This window comes from Coloeus monedula (genome assembly GCF_965178545.1).
Source record: "Coloeus monedula genome assembly, chromosome: 1".
In the NCBI taxonomy this organism is placed as follows: Eukaryota; Metazoa; Chordata; class Aves; order Passeriformes; family Corvidae; genus Coloeus; species Coloeus monedula.
The window spans coordinates 66,100,599-66,120,678 of NC_138781.1; the positions used below are offsets into that span (position 1 = coordinate 66,100,599).

Consider the following 20,080-nt stretch of genomic DNA (forward strand, 5'->3'; position numbering starts at 1 on the left):
AATGCAGATAAGGTAAGTGGGTAAATGGACTCCAGAGTTTTTGCAAGCATATGTAGTAGACACCTCTACATTAAAGTATCACCAACTCCAATGGCCATTTAAAAAGACTAATTTATATAAACATGGTAGCTGTCTTGTGGTTGCTATTAGAGAAGGAGAAGATCAAAGGAATCATCTTGGACTCCATACCCTGAAGAGAGAAAAAATAATATATGTGGTAGCAGGACAAAAAAACCCTTGAACCTTCCTTGTTTCCCTTGAGTGTTACAAAATGTTCTACCTTGGTAAGATCAATGGGATAAACACAATACTCCAGTACTCTAATCAAAAGAACTATTTTAAGTATACTAAGAGCAGCACATCCAAGAGTTGTACAGCCTCTCAGGTCACAGGCTGCAGAGGTAATTTGTCCACCAGGCCATGAGAGTTGATGCATTCCTCTGATAAAGGACTGCCACCGAATTAATTCTAAAAAATGGATCACTCATGCTTTCATTCTGCAGGGGTTCCCAGAAGCGATATAAAGGACTTAATAATGTTCAGAACTGACTGGATTTTGTCAAGCTGATAAATTTGAATGTCTTTGCCATCGATAAATACTTTTTTCATTCAAAGTTTACAGTGATTAAACTTTTATGTTCTCCGTATGGGCAGCATAGATTATCATTCTGCTTCCATACGTACCTATATTTAAAATTTCCATAGTTTCTCTCACTAATCAGTTTAAGATGTGATTTTTTATTTTTTTTGTATTTACCTCGTAAATCAGCATTAGCTTCCACAAATCAGCATTAACTTCCAAAATCTGGGTTTGTTTGGTTACTTAAGCTAAATAGCTACCAGGAGCTACCTCAGACGTATAGAATTGTTTTTATACCTAGACAGATAATTTTTTTTTTTTTTTTTTTTTTAAATACTGTAACAGGTCAGGCTCTAGTTAAAAGCTGGATGCTTTAGCAAAAGCTGGGTGAAACTCATCCAAGGTATTACTCCACTAACTTCCCTGCAGTTACATCAAGCATGAGCCTGACCCTAGGGCACACGATTAAAATTTTTTAAAAGTCAGATTCAGCAATGTTCTCTTTTTTTATTAGGGAACAAACAGTGCCAAATCATATAATGACCTATATTCAGCGAGGGAAAAGTGAGATTAATCAAAATGTCAAAGATGTATAAAAGATGCAGTAAAATAGAAAAGCTTTATCAAGTACAAAACATTTCACAATAATACAATCTGACTATGGCCCTCAGTCCAGTAACTGCTTTGAAAACACTGCACACTCTCAGGCAAGTAAATGCACAAGCACAGATCAGGTACCAAGTGCAGATGAATGCGTGGCATCTGAGATACATTAAACCTTCTCTACGTGAGACTGCAGCCAAACTGCACGTGTGGCCTATCTACCACACTTGGAACATTTGGTGTTCTCATGTGAACGGTGTCTTCAGAGGCACCAAGCTCCTTTTCCCATTTTAAATTTGAAAATATATATCCCCATTTATATAACCACAAATAAATGACAGTTCTCATTTCTTAGTCTGCACAGTGATTCCAAGAAGCAAAAGACACTTGCAGTGTTTTCAGCTACTAACCATTTATTCCCATTACTTACTTAGGAGAAATGCAAGTAGTGTAAGGCTTACAGATTTCCACTCTGATACAGAAAATACAGATGCCTGTCCAGAGGAATTTTTAGTTTTTTTCACTCATTTAAGACATATACATATCAGTATAGACAACCTATACATGCACAAAGCCTTCAAGGATTAGATACTGCCTTAAAATGTAACAAGAGCACATTTTCCTGCAAGCCATTTTGAGAGAAGGTTTAAGAAGAATGCAACATATGTCTCAGCGAGCTCCAGAAGGATGTACTAATACATTCTACTCACAAGAGTGGCTGTTTTGCATCACATCCACTCCAGTGTTTGGGGCTATACCCAACTACAAGGAGACATGATACTGAACAGACCAAGGGCTGCTCCAAGTCTGTGCAGTCCAGGCTTGGGGGGCAGAAGAATTAATGAGGAAATGAGAAAAAAGCAGATGGTGATGCAGTATTTCTTCCTGCATATCTGCCACCTCAAGCAGTTTCTATACAGGCAAAGCCCCGGGGCCCCACCTGGTAGACATATAATTACCCTAAATGTGCACTTATGTTTCATTACACCTTAACCATCACTATGCACACTGATTACAAGTATCAATCCATTTCATTTTCATACACCTCTGCGGTTGTATAGCATTCAACTGTGAAAATTCGGCACTCTCGTCACTTCTAACACAAGGCCCATGCTGATAAACAGCAGTGGGCAAATTATTTGTCACTCTGTAGGGTGCCAGTAGGGTTTGATAAGGATGACATCACTCCCATTTTACCAATAACAATGACACTAACAAGAACATGTAATCAGCAAGCCTCAGTGCTTGGTCTAGCTGTGGCAGGTGCAACTTTTTTTATGCTGTAAATAAGCCAGCCAGCATTAGCTTCCAGCACAAGTACAAAACTATTTATTTTATCAGAATGTTAAGCAGAAGCTGGCTTCCATAAGGCACTGCAGCTGCTGTCGCTGCTTCTACAGATGCCTTCATTAATTTTATCAAGGACATACTGAAGTAAGTGCTTGATCAGCACAATGGCTATTTAGGAACAGCTGGAGAAATGAAACAATTAACTTAAGGAGACTATGCAAGCCCAATATGCAAATTAAAATAATTAAATATTTTTTAAAAATCCATTAAAATACATGTAATAATGGAGCACAAAGCTTTGTAAAGCAAGAGTTGCAGCGGGGATGGGGCTGTGAAAGAAAATAAAATCTTCACAGCTCTAACTTACATCTAAATAAAATTCCCGTAACCTTTAAAAGTATCCATGTCTTAACATTATAATACCTACTTAGGCACTTTAAAAATTAATTTACAGTGAAAGATATTGCAGTTTATAATAACCAAGCACAAAAAGGACTTTAATATCCTTAGAGAAGTTTCTTTTTCTTATTTGCTGTGAAGAGATATTTCACCAATAGACTAGAAATTTTTAAATATTCTTTGTTTTAAGATACCTTTACAGCTTGGAATACTTAAAGGATCAACACTGTACTTAATATATTACATCTTATTTCTCCATCTTCAGAAAAGAACTTCATACTGTGCTCTAACAAAGCATTACAAAACAATCAACTTGCTTACTTCTCCTTATTCAAACTTTCCTGGTACCTGGTTGATTAAACCTCAAAGAAAATTTCTATCCCTATGTTTGCAAAAATCTTCCCACCTCACAGTGTAAGCTGAGTAGATGAAGTTTCACCTCCCTGCATCTTCAAATCCATCCAGCTACCACTCCTCAGATTTTGGAAATAACAGCAACTGAGAAATTAATGCTAGCTTTATTACCTTCTCTGCCTCTGCTCAGGACAGTAAGGGTTTTCTGCAACACTACTACTCTGTCTCATTGCTGCAGCTTGGGAAAAATATGAGCAGATGCAGCTACTAGCATATTCACCAAGAAGGAAAAAAGCAGTTCTGGGGAATGGTAAAAATAATAGAGAGCATTCTTCACAGCAGAAAATCTGGTGCAGGGCGACAATAATTACTTTTACACAAGTGCTCTGGGTAGTTTCACTGAAGCCAGCTTAGCTGGATCTGCCCGTGGCAGATGTGACACACTATCCTAGATAATGTTTGCTGTCTTCAGTAGGGGGTATGGTGAGGGGAGCTGCAGCAGACATGCCCAAAGAAATCACTCCCATGATGTAAATTTTGTCCAGACATGCCATTTGAATCTCTCTCCTTTCTACACCCAAGAATGATAAGAAGCTTCTTGTGTAGAAGAGAGAATAATCTACTCTATTTGCAGAAACTGGAAAGTACTGAAGGAGGAAGAAAAGATAAGTCTGCTACACCCTTCCAATGTTTGAATGCATTTGACATTTACATTCACATGTATTGTCAGTAATTATTGAAGTGGTCTGCAAGTACCTGTATCTCCAGTGAAATATATGAAATATACCTTCATGGATTAACCACAAAGGCCTTTAAAAACCCCAGAGTTTCTGAGCAAGAATGTTACCGGTAATGAAACTGAACCTTGAATTCTTCATTAACCCTTCCTCTTTCATGTTCCCCAACCAGAGGCTCTATTTATTAAGCTTTGCTAGGATAAAATGTGCTCTAACAAAATTCTGTTCATGTCATCTGTGTTTAAATAACAATACTGAGCGCAGCTGAAGGAGAATCACATACTAATGCAACATTAGCATGTATGAATAATGCAACCCACACAAATTTTAGTTTAAATACATAAAGGTAAGCTTTACTACTTGAAGAGTATTACATACTACTTGCATTACACAGACCTCTGTTAAATGAGTGCTATGAGTATTTGTAGCTTTCTTTCAGCAAGACTCTGCAGGTTAAAAATTAAATTTTTTAAAAAGTGCTACTACTAATGTTCTACTCTCATTCGAAAAGTATGTCAGCTTACTGTTTATCCAAACCCAATGAAAAGGCCTACTCTATAACAAGTAGGATTCCTACTGTGCAGCCAAAAAGGAATTGGGGATAAAAAAAAAAAAAAAGGCAGCTGGAGAAACTGGATTTTCCTGCTCTGCAGAGTATTCAGAGAGATTAAAAATCATATGTCTTATCTATATACAACAAATTTTATTTTGATATACACGTCTATCAAACCCTCCAAACAGCTTCATTTCCTTCCTTTCATAACCTATTGTTTTCCTTAAGTAATTTGGAAATTTTTGAGGTTTTACCACATACAGAAAGTAAACAGTCTGGATTCTGGTGAGCTAACTGCAAAGCAAACCTTCCAAAAGTCCAATTAAGGGAGAACACCTTGTTCTACCCCAGAGGAGGAAAATCCAAACCAAGTGCTGCTTCTTGCCACTAGTGGGGCAGTATTACTTAGGTAGATGAGGACTGCTTACTCAAACCACCAAAGGTGACGAAGACAACTGAGATTTCACCTTTCAAATTTACCAAAAATGTCTCACAGATTTCTGAGGTCTGGTATACATGGCACAACCATGGAATTTCACTTGGGATATTTACACATTAGCGTTCTAAAGTGACTCAGGTGTTGCACCCCATGCAGCACAGCATTATAATTCTGTAGCAATAAAGTAGTTTAACTAGCAAGAGATCCATTTAGGAGATCAGGTAAAAGGCATGCTTAACTACAGGTGACTGAAAGGAAGCTGGGCCATGAAAGCTACCATCATTTCAGTATCTAACATTCTGTTAACTTTCAAGTCAATGCCCAGTGATGTACAATGCCTCCATATGAAGGAAACTGATCCAGAGTTTGCTGTCTCCTCTGATTGCTTCAAGAAACTCTGCTGTTATGCAGTGGTATATTTAAATGGTGTATTACCTCTGCTATTACATGGGAAGATAAAACCTGAAAAAACAGGCAAACTTTCAGGCTTGGGAAGGTCCCATTTTTCCCATCCTCACTGCATTGCTTACCACAATTTGATAAGAAGTAGATCTGGCAGATTTTGCTAAAACTTACTTTCTGAGGAAACCATGAAGCCATTTTCATAACAATAAAGAGATGTTCAGGTTAAGGAATGAAATGCTTTCAAATTTCTTCCTCCTTTTCATTGTGACAACAGCAGACACTTAATCTAAGAAATGCTTCCAAAGCTCAAGACACCAAATATAAAACTGACACCATTTAGCCTGTTCTCCACACCTGTATTGACAGGTGAGTCAATATCCATTCCACAGTGAATCTCAGCACTAAAGGACAGGAGTTTACGCACACACAAGTCAGCGATCCATGTCACTGTAACACATGGGCCTGCTGCAGTGTTCCAGTACAAATACATTCATTTCACGTACTCCACATTTGCTTACCCCTCAAACACAGGACCTGAACTTATTTCTAAGACAAGCTGGATTAGAAATCCTTCACTTTTTATACTTCACTTTTGAAAAAGGAAAAATAAATTACAAGAGGAAAGAAAGCAATATCCCATACACAAAAAATGTGACTTGTACTAGAGCATCCTGCGAGTAATGACATGCTTTTCATGTCCTTTGCACTTGGGGTATCTTCAGCATACAAGGCATCAAGATTTTGTCACCAGCCTGACAGCTTCTGATAAACTATTTTCACAGCAAAATAAAAAAATAAAATATCTCTGCTAAAAAGTTTCCAGTCAACTGCCATACATTAAACTCAGAACTAAAAATTGATATAAAAATACTTTCTAGACTACCTGAGAAAAAAGTCTCTGTGTACAAAATCACGTGAAGTTCATAGTTTACTATGAATATACAATTTTTCAAGTTGTGTTCAAGATCATTGCAACACTCGTGAACTGTCAATATTACCATCCACTAATACAGAAAACCAAAAGAGTCATAAAAATAAGTAATAGATTTTGTTACCATCATAAACTCTCATCACAACTTTTATTATGAATCAAGACTAAAGAAATCGGTTCTGTGTGGAAATAATTGAATGTATAAAAGAATTTGATTTCTCACCTACAAAGCAAATAAGCACTTGTGTATTTCAATACAGCAAAAAGTCCAAGGTTCTGGAATATTTTACATTAGATCCTCTCTCCCCTTTTGATCTGCTAAGTCAGTTTTGCAAAACTTTTTTCAAAAAATATGCCTGTCCAGAATGCCTAGCAGCATGGCCATAAACACTTTCCATTTTGAGTACCTCTGATACTTGACAGCTCTACGAGCACTTGAACATCATTTATCACGTTTATTTTTAATAGCTCTCCCTGGGCACAGCTGCCTTGGATGCCAATCTTCTTTTCTTTTGCCTCCTGTAAATATTTGAAATAGCTATTCATTAACAGTTGCAGATTTATTTGGCACTGTTGTACAGCTTGTGGACTGGAAATAGCTTTTATTTTTCTCCCCCTATCTTTTGGCTGATCTGAAAAAAGCCTGCTGTTTAGGTTCAATCTGTCAGGATTTAAATTATGCTCCAGCTGAGAGCTAATCAAGGGTATCTGACCTGGTTTACAAATAAACTAGGAACAAGAGCATTATTTTTTCCTCTTTTTTCTTTAGGGCATTGGGCCCATACATGGAAAACAAACCATGAACAGGTCACAAATACAGTTATCCTAAACTAAAGCAGAAGCAACTTGTCCAGAAACAACTTGTTCTCACAGGTGCCTTCCTAGAGGTTCTGGAGTATTCTCACTGACAGCTCTTATACCTAGCTTACGTGCAATATTTGAATTTCAGATTTCAGTAGTTTTGCACAATGTACACAGCATTAAAAAGGCATGTATTTAAGCTATTGAGACACCCTGGTGTGCACATCAGGAGTCCCACATATCTGCACAAATCATAGCTTTTATTTTCATGGGGCGATAACACAGAAAAAAAAATTGTGTCATTCACCATGATTGCTCCTAATCTATTTCCACATACAACCAAACTGTGCATAAAAGCCATCTCCCTAATGTATGAGCTTACCAAATTGTACAAAACTCTTAAGAAGTGCATTTTAAGATCTATTTTCTTTGGAGTTAGACTAGGGAGGCCACAGAGCTCCCTAAAATGTACCAGTGCAAACTGCACCTAAACTGACACTTCTGCAGCACATAATAACAACATCCAATTTTTGAATGTTGGACACTTGCACATGTGAGAGGGTTTTAAGACAAGAAAAACTGCAGCCATGTCTTGTCTAACGAAAAAAGCCCCTAATGCATCCATACAATGTAACTCTCTTATTTAAGAAGGCTGCTAAAGCTGCAGAATATATTTTGTTTAAAGGAAGTGTTGATGAACCAGTCTGACTTTGTATTAAATGCTATGAATAATGCCAGGGAAGAGCACAAGTCATGTTTTCTTCTACCTTGTTATGTCATGAACAATCACAATCACTACAGCATTACGTCTAAAGCTGGCATCAAAATATTTTAACATATACTGACTTTTGTCTTAACACAGTAGGAGGTACTCAAGGGAAGGTTAAAAAATAAGATGGGACAAGAGTTAACCATGAGAGAGGTCCATCTAATCTCTGGGACCAAGCCTGCAAATTTATTTTTTATAAGACACATTCAGTATTCTCTCAACATTCTCTCCCTATTGCAACTGGGCTCACCACCACCCAGACTTTTACTCTCACTATGACTTCACTGACTGCAGAAGATTAGACAACTTCTTTTTATAACTTACATTTCTTTACACTTGAGATATGCTGTGAGCTGAGTTGCTTGATGTTGAAGTCTCCTGCTTCTGTAAATTGCACCTTTATAATTTAATCACATAACGCTTTTAAAGGTCTTTGGAAGAAAGTTTTCTCATATCAAAACAGCTCTTAGTTTCCTATTAAATTAATCTCAAAAGTTGCAATCTTATATTAGTATTAGATATGGAGATGGCATGGCCTTGAGTCACAGTGGTATTGCACAACATGTCAAGAGGATCACCAGCACCACAAAACCCAACCTCCGCATGGAAGGTGAGCCCTCATTATAAAAGGTGATTGAGAGCAATACTAAAAGCATAAGGCACACTTTAGATAAAATATACTGCGGGAAATCAGAGCCTTGTTGAAATATAGCTTAAGACTGGCCACGAGTAAGACCATTAGTCAGCTTAGGCCAAAGTCTCCCACAGGATGCTTAGTGGAGAGTATAAATACAGACAGCATAAATGATTTGCTGAATACTCAGAAAATTTCAACACTCGACATAAGATTTGTTATTATTTAAAGAAAATGGATTATTCTTCTGTGCTTCTGTCCCATTTCTTCCAAATGCTCAAACTTCCACTGTGTCCCATGCTAGGGGGTTCCTCACCTTTAACGCTACGCTATGAGATTAAGAATCCCACTGTAATTTGTTCTGAACCTGACCTTTGCTAGCTTCACTTAATGCTTTGGAACCTGGTACGGGTTGAGATACTCAGCACTGCTGTTCATTTTAAGAAGTAGTGAGGCAGTGCAGGCGGCCCCAACCACTCTCACCACTGAAGATCCCACTGACACCAAGCTGTGACGGTCAGGCGCCAAGGTCACCGTTCAGAGAGAGTGAGAACCCACAATTCCCCAGTTCTATGATTTACATATTTCCCTATGATAGGGTCATATTTTCTCCTCCCAGTTTTATGTATAAGTACGTGTATATTCATTTCCCTTAGTTAATATGTAGAAGTTCTAGAAAGTTCTGCAGTACTCAACACCCCATTGGTTCCTTCCCCAAGTCCCGCCTATGTGTTATTTCCATTGGTTCTCTTACTGTTAACCCCGCCTACTTGTCCTTATCCCACTGGCTGTAATCCCTTTCCCCGCCTTCCCATTCCCACTATAAAATCCCTGGACCCTGTCAAAAATTAGGCTCTTCATCCCTGTTCCGCCATCGGAATAAACTTCAGCATGGAATCCATACGGAGAGTCCCCTCTCTTCTTCTTCACCTCTGCCTGCATGCCCTTACACCTGCCTCAGAGAAGACTGCTCCCTCGGGTGAGGAGCTCTTCTCCTCCTTTTGTGTGTGCCGCCTTCCAGAGGGGTTGCAGCGTAGACCTCTGGGCTCCTTTCTGTTGCCACGCTGGGTGCAAACCCCCTCAAGGTAGTTGGCACATCGGTCGCCTTGCAGTAGAAGGGGTAGTGAGGAATGCATGACATGACTCATTTAGCCTATAAACAAAAACACAGGAGGTGGGCAAACTTTATGCTGAGCAATCCTAGTTCTGTCACAATTCCTATTCTCCAAAAAAATCTCTCCTTCACATCCCCACAGCAAAGAATGAGAAGTTAGCGGAAGATACCATCTTGACTAGTCTTGTGAGTAGGAGGTTTCAGTGGCACAGAACAGCTAAGACTGGTTCCTACACAAGGCCAAGGTATCCAGGAGGAGACTGCTGACCAAATCATAAAAGGAATCATTGCTGCATTCTGATAAATTATCTTTGGACACATTAAAGATGACCTAAACTTGGTAGTTGTGCAACACAGTGCACCAGATTTGTTAAGATAATGATTTGGATTCTGGTCACCATAGCTGTTCGACAGTAAAAATTCCTCATGATATTTTCACAGCAGCTATGGAAAGCTTCAGGCAGCTGATTGCACCATAACATGAGAAGCTGACCATGAGAATACCCTTATAATGTTACAGAAGTATTCCTAATCCAGCTTTTACAAAACCAGCAGTAAATGCATGAGTAAAATATGCATTATCAAAGAAATGCAAGTTCCTATAGCTGAACAAATATTTACAAGGAGTGAAAAAATTCCAATACCTCCATGGTTAAGAAGCCACATAAAACCAAACTTTCATTTTCAAACAAAATTAAAGGTAAGAAATTCCCCCCCCCCCCGAAAATCAGATTTATTAAAAAGACACACCATGCTTTAATTTCAATTCTTTTTAAATTCAAGACTAAATACAAACAAAATCAACTTAATGTTCCTGGTAAAGAGTTAACTACTGGCTGTAGCATTACTGAATCTTATGTTTTACACTCCATTTCAAATAATACAAACTTAGCAAAAATAAATTTATAAATAAAATTAACAAGCAAGTAATGCTATCCAGCTTTTTCCGCTGCTGTTTCCACTAAATAAGCATGGAAAGAATACAATGTACAGTAACTCTTGTGTAATATAAACAAATTTTCCAAAAAAAGAAAAAAAATAATTTCAAGCAAACATCAGATTGATGAGCTCTTCTGAAGAAACCACAAATGAGCGAAACATTCTGTTAAAAAGCATGAAGACTAGAGTGTGTTTCAACCCTCTCTTTTCCCCTTCCCCAGTTAAGCTGGAACAGGTATTTCCTGCCCTTGGAAGATGAGAGAAGACACTACAGTGTGTCCAGTATTACATGAAGTTTTGTAGGACCATTTCTCACCCCACAAGGCAGTTAAACTGGCCTAGGAAAGAGCAGCTCTGTGATGAGAGAGAGAAGCTTGGGCAGAATACTACATTTCCCAGACATCCCTCCACTCCCTTGCTCCAAAGGCTCTGTTAGGACTCTGCAGAATTGTGGTACTTCTATAATGTCAGCGTGTGGGAAGATTCAACTTCTATCAGTTACTAATGTGACTCTGTGAGGTTTCTAAAAACACACGAGTTTTACCCCAGATCAGTCCCCCAGCCTGCTTCATATAAGGAACACTCTCCCAGCCAAAAAGCAGGTGGCCTGAGGAAAGGATGAAAAAAAAAAAAAGGAGGGGGCAATGGGAAGGATGGATGGAGGAGGGAAGGGGAGGGAGAGATGGCCAAGAAATGCTCCTTTTACTTGCAGGGGTTGCTGAAAGTACAGCTGAAACCATAGCCTAAGGCTGAAGATCAAGTTGTAATTTTAATTGTATACATCTCTGCTTTGGCTATTTTCTATTAAACTTCTATTTTGAACAAAAATAAAATGCACCTTTTTTCATAACAATACAAAATTAAACAGGCTGGCTGTCATTCAAGGATTTAAACAGCACAAATGCAAATATTTGAGTAGGAAAATTAACAGGAATGAGAAAACTGAATTATACAGAGCAAATGTGACCAAAAACTGGGGGTTTCTTTCTGCTGAAGAAAAAATACAACCTTTGTTAGACAGACTTTTCTGGTTCTTTAAACTGCCAAAGCTAAGAGATTAGTGGAGTCTTATTGTCTGTAGGATTTTTAGTCAGGCATGCAAAATAAGCATTCGTGTATTCAATTTATAATCCTTATTTCCAACACTGTCAGCTACAATAACACATGCACAGCCAGAAAGACTTTATAAAAAAGGAGCGTTACCAGAGTAGGTTTGATGGAGACAAAATGGTTATCTGGTCATGCTATCACACATTTTGGCAACAGGGTCAATTTATCTGGCAAATTATCTTCTGGACAATGCCTATGTACCTCTAGTAACACTTAGAGAGAGAACAGCATCCAGAGAGCAGCAATTGTCTAGATTTTCAAAAAAAATGCATTTTATTTCATGTTACAGCATTAACAGGCTTTATGTTTTGGAACAGACAACCATGATATGAACAACATTTCAAAGCATCCAAGGAATCTATTTAAAGCTATTCAAGCTTATAATAATCCCCATAGAGGAGAAAATATTACTTTCAGAAAGACAAGCCAGCACATGGAGACTTTGACTCCTGATGAAAATCTTTACGGAAACATGATTTTTTGCAAATTCTAGGGCGGCAGCTCCTCATTAAATGAATGACCACTCCTTGTTACCACAATATCTTCCTTCCAGTCTTCCCTAAACAACACTTTCCTCTGTTATCCCATACAAGACCTGAGACAACGCCATGGTAGCAAATAACAGTGACCAACCACTTATTATCCTGACTGCAGTCATGTATTATTCTGCTTCAATTATTTACACTGCCACACTACAAGCTCTTCACGGCCACTTTTTTTTTTTTTTTAACAGATACACAATACTTACACAATAAAACCCCAATTACACAAATGGCAAAGAGTGACAAGGGGTTTTCCTTGAAAGTGAACGGCCCAGTCACAGTTCTGCATGTTATGCTGTATACTTGTAAAAGCCACTGGGACTCATGTCCTAATTGAGCCATGGGCATGATTTTTTGGCAAATTAACTTTTATGGCATGGTTGTTCTACAAGGCTGTTTGATAGGACTAAAACCCCTGTGAACAGCAGAAGAAGACATTAACACATGGAGCAAAAGAGAAAGAGGTTTTCCTTCCTCATTTCTGATGCCCAGTATCACAGTAGACCTGGCAGCAAGGGAAGAAACTGTAATGCATAAAACCAAACTGAGGTATGGAACATGCCTGCAAAATCTAACAGGCAAAATCAAGTGAGTCTCCACAAAACCCATTTGAACCAAGAACAAAATTTAATTTAAAAAAACCACAAGTGACCTGGGGCAAAGCATCTTGACACACTAAGGCATGAAGGCCTCCATAGCTTATTAAGAAGTTTTTTTGGTTTCTAAACCTGTCAGGATTAACATGTTTTCCCAAATGCAGTTCTTGCAAATGATTTGATGATCTTAACAAGAAGTATCAATTAAAGTTTGACAGAGTTATAAGGAAATGGAAGCAAGATTATATTACTGAAAGTTCTTGGCAACTACAAAATTAGAAGATGCCATGTTCTACACCCTTAATGAAAATATTAACAACGTATTAAGCTAAATCTGAGCCTTCTGCTGATTCTTAGTGTTTCTGTGAAAAACAGTGGCATGTTGTGAATCCCAGAATCCTTTGTGGCCAGAGGGCACAGAGATGATCAGTATGTTTAATATTTTGATGACAACATCAAACATACTGCGAGTGCACTGCAGAGTGATCAGCCTTTGGCAACAGATCTTGAAAACACCAAATTTATTCTGCATGAGTCTATCACCCAGCATGTGCAATAGGTTTGAAGCATTCTGACAGCAGTGGAGCGACTGCACACACAACACACTACAAATGCACAAGAATGGCTACACAGCTTTTGGCTCAAAGTCAGCTCACATCTGGCCGTCTCAGAAGGAGACTTCAATGCTAACTGCAAAAGACCAAGTAAAAATATGCAAAACAAAGGGAAAACATGCAGAGAAGATGGTATTTTTAAATGCAACAATTTTTAATAAAATAAAAGATTAGCATAAAGCCCACACAGATATATTTTCCCACTACTTAAATGTCATAATAAAATGAATGGAGGAGTTTATTTAAAGCATGTTAATAAGGGTGTTGTCCAAATGCCCCTTCAACACTGACCAGCTCGGGGCATTGATCGCCCCTGTAGGAAGGCTGTTCCAGGGTTTGAGTGCCCTCTCGGTAAAGAAGTCTTTCCTCATGTGAAGTCCAAGTCTTCCCTGAGGGATGCAGCCATTCCCATGTGTCCTGACATTGGATGCCATAGAAAAGGGATCAGCACCCCCATCTCCCCCTCTCCTTCTCAAAAAGCTGGAGAGAGCAATGAGGAAAAAGGCTAGACACCAATAATTTAATGTCATTGCCACTATATTTTTGAAGTAAAATTTAATATAATGCAAAGGAACCTTTTATGCAACAGGACATGCAGAAGACAAATAACAGTAACAGAGCGGTCAACTTGACTGTATAAAAAAGTGTACCAAGAAGACAACAGGGAATTTCCTTCAGAGCCAAGAAGAAAGTTCACTAAACTAATTTGGCCACTTAAAAGAAGCTTGAAACTATCTCCAGTGTTGCAATTTACTACTGAAAAGACATTTTTATCCTTTAAAAATATCTCTTTGCTATATGACACTGGTTATATGTGCTTATATATGTTACACAGTAGTTCTCACATACTTGGAGACGCTGCTTCTACTCACTACTGGTGGATAATAACTTTTCATTTTTAAAAAAATAAAAAAACACATGCAGACAATGAAAACTAATTCATTATGCTATCCCATCTAACTACAAAATAACAGGCTGGTACCAAAATATTTATTTTGGCCTAAGTATTCTGTGCATTAGCAAAGTCAGCAGGAAAAAAACTTGAAACATTCATAAGACACAAAAGATGATACAGAAAGAATTTTAATAAACTTAAGAACAACAATGAAAAAAACCCTAGCTCTGTAGCCATCCCCAAAAAAACACAGCAAAACAAAGAGAGGTTATTTGTCGAAGTGTCTCAAATACAGCAACCCAAGCTCCCTGGAACACAATTTTAAATTATACTTCAGGAACAATATTAGAATAAAGTCTGTGTTCCCTAAAAGTCAGTAAAAAGGCTGACTGACAGAAAAGATTTGTCTTAGGAAAACAATCACCATTCTCCTTCCTCTCTCTAGGTCAGATTTGCAGATGCAAGTGCTCTCTGGTGTTAGTTTCAACTCTGGAAGGACCCTGAGTCCACAGCCCGGGTTCCATCTGGATAACTGGGCACCCATTCCCTGTCAGTTTGTTCAGGGACCAAACCCACTACCGAGAGCGTGCTCTAAGCATCCCGCTTTGGTACTGCTTCTGCTAATCAATGGGAAACTAAAACACTGACCATTCTTCTTATTTGTCCTTTCGTGCTGTCCTCTCAGCTGCCCTGAAATCATACACAGAATGTACTGGTAGTTGTGCAGGGGCAAAACAGCTACTAGGAATAGAGCAGAATGTCCTGACAGTACCTCATCAGAACCGCTAAAACCAAAGATCCTCAGCAGAGCTCACAGTCATCTGAAAAGCTCTGGAAACCAATCACATTATATAAAAACAATCCTTATCATCATCACCCATAAACACCTGTTTATGGCAAACTTGTATAGAGAAAAATATTTAACATTAATCTCTTTCAAACTCTCAACACTCCAAAGTCTACCAGATTAGGGATAATTGCTAAAGACAACTAACGTAACCCAAGACTCAGAATCTCAAGTTTTGGTACTCCTCTGCTTTATAATGTTACGTGTTGTCCAAGGTTTCCTAACAAAAGTGCTATTCAGAATTCAACACCATGCATGCCAGTGAACCATCATGCAAAAAATGGAATAAAAATAGGTGATATTTTGCCACTACAATTATCCATCCAGAAGCAATTGTTCCACATAGTTTGAGGAACACTGTTTCCTGACAAGATGTGACTTTCATTTGAACACCCTGATTGCTACCATAAAATAAGCTAATATAGTAGTTAATTATACAGTGTATATTTTAATAGCAGCATATTCCCTGCCATCTGCAACAGGCATGCAATGCTAAAGTATAGTTTTGTAGTGGTACATGCAGAAGATCTTCATTCTACACTAGAATGCAGTAACAGCTAATTCCATAAAAATATTTATATTTTTACTTAGTTTGATGAATGAGCAAAAACTGCTTGCAATATAAAGTATTATCTTTGCCCAGAAAGTCTCTCACAATATGTAGGATTTTTATGATAATGAATGTCCCACTTAAGGAAAAAATCAATTTCAAGTCCTTCATTTTAGCCAAAGCCATCCCAGGACACAACTCCACACAACATTCAAAGCTCAGGCTTGTTTAACTTTTGTGTCTCCTTGGAACACTCTTCACTGATAGCAGCTCCCCCAGCCCACTTCATATACTAAGCAAAACCACATTGTTATACAAAAGTTGCTTTGGGCAGGAAAGAAAGAGCCCTCTCATAACTGTAAATGCAATCCCCTAAAATACAGCACTGAACATGACACAGCACATTTTGAAAAAAACTTACTAATAAATTGATGACACAAAGCACTGTACAATCAGCTGTAAAAAAACTCTGCATAAGCAACCTTACAGTAGACATTTGTTCTCCACTCACAGACCACTTTACTGTATTTCACAATACTTACAATACTTTTATTTTACTAGCTTTCTTACAGAAGTCTGCTGTATATTCTGATTTTACACAGCTGCCCATGTAAAAAAATTAAACTACTTACTAACAGTTGAAGTTTACAGAAAAAAACATTAAAGTTAAAAAATGAAAAAACTCAACGAACTACTTTCAACTTGAGATAGATTATTTTGTTAATGAAATTTTGTGAAACATTAAAGTTATGTGACTTGTAACTTCAGAACTGTTATGGAGGTCAGAGAGGAAACATAAACCCATGCGAAGTATGCAAAACCCCCTCAATTTCAGTACACCTTAACACTTAGTCCAATGCATTATGGAAGTATGCAGCATGCACTAGAAATCTACAACAGTTTTTGTGCATATTACATTGAATTCAAGATACTGAAATAATACACAAAACCAACTTATTTCAGAGGTTGGAAAAGTACAAGAAATAGGCTGATATTTGTTCAGTCATGGTGATTTCAGCCATCACCTTTTAATCAGTTTTCAAAGTGAAAAAACTTCTCATGGCACATCTGTACCTCTCGTGTTTTTAACTAGAGCTTCAGCAATACATCTTCTGTGAAAACAGAAGTGATTGTTGAAGAGATTGTGGCTCAGTAACTCAGCAAGAAATTGAATAATGGCTTTGAATTGCTGAAATCTTTCACTGGATTGATGAAGTTTCTGCAGCCCACAGCTGCAGCAAGCTGGCAGTAATAAATTCTCCATGCACTGCAAACTAAGTATCTGACTATTTCATCCATTTCTAAGTATGTGAAAGCTGGAGGCAAAGCCATTTTACAACTGAATAAATACTTGCTTCTTTCATTATGCCCTCTAACAGAGGTAGTAGTGTAAGGCCAAACAAGAATAGAACTCCCTGGAGATGCCTGCTGTGAGAAACGTCATAGCATTTCTTCAAGAAATTTCAAAACAATAGCTTAAGGGCAACTTTTTCCATTAGAAATCAAATTATTTTGAAAGAGTCAATATTTATAATAAAGGCCACAGTACAACAGATGAATTGAATTACTGATTTTTCAATCCAAATGTACTATACTTAAGTTCAAAATACTTTCCAAAATTTCACATTCTTTGTCTGCAAAGACAAACAAAACTCAAGTTTTATTTCTTGTTATGCCAAGTAAATACATCTTTATGCTAATATAAGATGGAATTGATGATATATAAGTACAATTATAACAGGACAGACAAGTCTGGATTTTTTTTTCTTTCCACGCATCCCATAAATCTAAATAAAATTTAGACAGTTAAGTTAAGCAAGGTCCTAATCCTGACTTATTACCCATCTTACCTTTGTCATAGTTCCTTGAAGTATAGTCCAAAGTTTCTTTAGAACAGCTATGTAGTGCTGAGTAACAATTCTTATGCCACTTATAAATGGCAGCTTCTCTCCTGCTCAGTAACTACTTGCCAATTTCAAAATCATCTGTCTTACATAACTGAAAACTTCTAACTTTCTGAAATATGCTTCCTGAACTGCTTCTCCACCAAAACAACAAATGTATTTATGCATCCTCTATTTCAGTTGCTGATCATTTCATAACATATATACAGATTTTAGAAACTCATCCTACTAAACCAAGAAATCCCGCACTACAGGATTCCTGTCAGACAATCCTAACAGACAATCCAATTCACAGCAACAAGAGCATGAATTCTACAAACCTAAGCAATAGGAAAAATTTAGTGGCAATCACAGATGAGCTTCACAGAAGAAAAGAGAGGTGCTTGGCTTTTAAAAAAGTGAAAGAAGAGGGCATTTGTAACCTTAAGCAAGACCTTTCTGTGTGCATAATGTAGAACTTAGAATTTGTGAACATAGGCTTTGATTAGGAAAAGGACTCTTCCTTGCGTACTACTGATAGGAATAGACAAAAGTTCATCACTGGCCTAAATAAGGTTCATTATGGACCCCTAAATAAGGATAGATTTAAAAACACTTTTAATCATTGGAGACTTCTTGCAACTCTCGGAGCCATAAGTGAAGCCCAATGGATGTGTTGTCTGTACATCTACAGAGGATGTGACATCAAATGTTGCATTTATTGCTTTACTTTTGATTCAGAGTGTTCCATACAAAGATGGAAGGAGCTGCTGCACCAGAAGTACCCAACTATTTTTAATGTACATTTTAATCCTTCAAAATGGCACACAAACAGAACAAATACCATCTGTGCCTTCACAATGAATACTGGCATAATTTGGAAATCTGTATTTTTGAAACACAGGTGAAATTTAGATATATAGAATAAATACTAAGATACAATAAAGCTGTCGTAACTACCAGATATAAAAAGTTTTAGGCAGATACTGGCACAGAGAGTGTACCGCAGGAAAAACTTAATATTTGATGGAATCCATGTGATTTTACAAATACCCCATTGAATGTAAAACTGATAAGCTTTGTTTGGCTCTCAGAAATATCCCAGAACTTCTCCAGTAAATTCATTACCAGAAAAAGCAATGTATCCCTAAACAGGATTTTAAGAATCCTTGCGAGGCTCATGAAATTTATTTCATAGTTGAATGAAAAAAGGTTTCTGTTACTCTAAGAAACCAGAGATAGAGTAAAATGACCGAATTTTCCCATTTCCACATCATCTCAAAAAAATGTATGCATAGAACTTCATTTGAACAATCCTAAAATCAAAATAAAATACTCCATTTTGCAAATAGTGGTGCACACCGTAACAAAAGCATAGCTTTCTACCACAAAGGCACCACGAGACACAGCTATGACTATTAATAACATAAGAGCTACATTGCATCCCAATCATTATGTGTGAAGGTAAGCCCAGATACACTTCAGGGGCTCACTTTTATCGTAGGGATGAAACTCCTTACCTTGAAAAGACTGTTTGGCTCTGTCCACCAGTTCTTCAATTGGATAACTTGCTAGATCTCCTCTGGCATGCTTAGTTTTACAGTAGGTACATGCATTGAGACACCTGTTCAGAAAATGAAAATGCTCAGTAACTAGCCAGGACAGTCTTTATATGCACAGTTACATTTATTAAGTATGTCTGGAAAGATGAGTTTTTATATCTGTGACCAGAAAATAGTAGTATTCTGTTTTTAAATCAATGGAATAGTTTGAAAAACATTTTGCTAGCCTAACTTGTTAGAGTATCTTTTGCATCTGTATGAAAGGTTGAAAAACAATCAGTGGGAACCACATACAAAACCCAACAGTGGGAATTTAAATATTTTTTAGAAAGGTATAGTAGGGTTAATCACTGTTCATTACTAAAGATGAATCCCCAGGTTTCAGATCCCTCTATTACATAAAAAATCCAATCTGAACAAGAAAATACAGGAAAAAAGTCCTGAGAGGCTGAAAGTAGATTTTTAAAAGTGTGTATACATGAAAAGACATTTCAGTTAATTTTTCCAACTTCCCTTTGGCTTGAATAAATAGAACAAATAACATAATGAAGACAGAATCACCAACCAGAAAGACAGTTTGGCACAAAAGACTGGGGAACTAATGAAAACTCCTACAAGAAAATGAAGGAATAATGTGATTGCTTTTAATTTATCTGCCAGTATACTAAAGGCAGACTAATTGAGAGTACAAGGATGGAGAGACAAAACAAACAAAAACTACCTCTCATTGTAAGCGTGCTGTGCTTTTTTTCCTTTCTCCCCTTCTTTAAGCTCCAGCTTTTTATAGGATAAAGCATTTAAACGTAAGCTCTAAAAATCCCACAGACCCCATAAAAATCATTATAAATATTTCTATTGTTCATGCTAGCTAGAATACCATAAATTCTGTCCATTTTCACAACAAAAAGGCCACAACTTCAAAAAAGTCACAGA

General features: G+C 37.4%; 1 protein-coding gene across 1 annotated transcript in view; it reads right to left on the reverse strand.

Moving 5' to 3' along the window:
- Positions 1-20,080, reverse strand: part of CDKAL1 (CDKAL1 threonylcarbamoyladenosine tRNA methylthiotransferase) — a 379,155-nt gene that overhangs the window by 191,143 nt on the left and 167,932 nt on the right. The window contains exon 9 of the mRNA XM_082282699.1: positions 19,106-19,209. Coding sequence (XP_082138825.1) covers positions 19,106-19,209 — 104 coding nt within the window. The remainder of the gene's footprint in view (positions 1-19,105; positions 19,210-20,080) is intronic.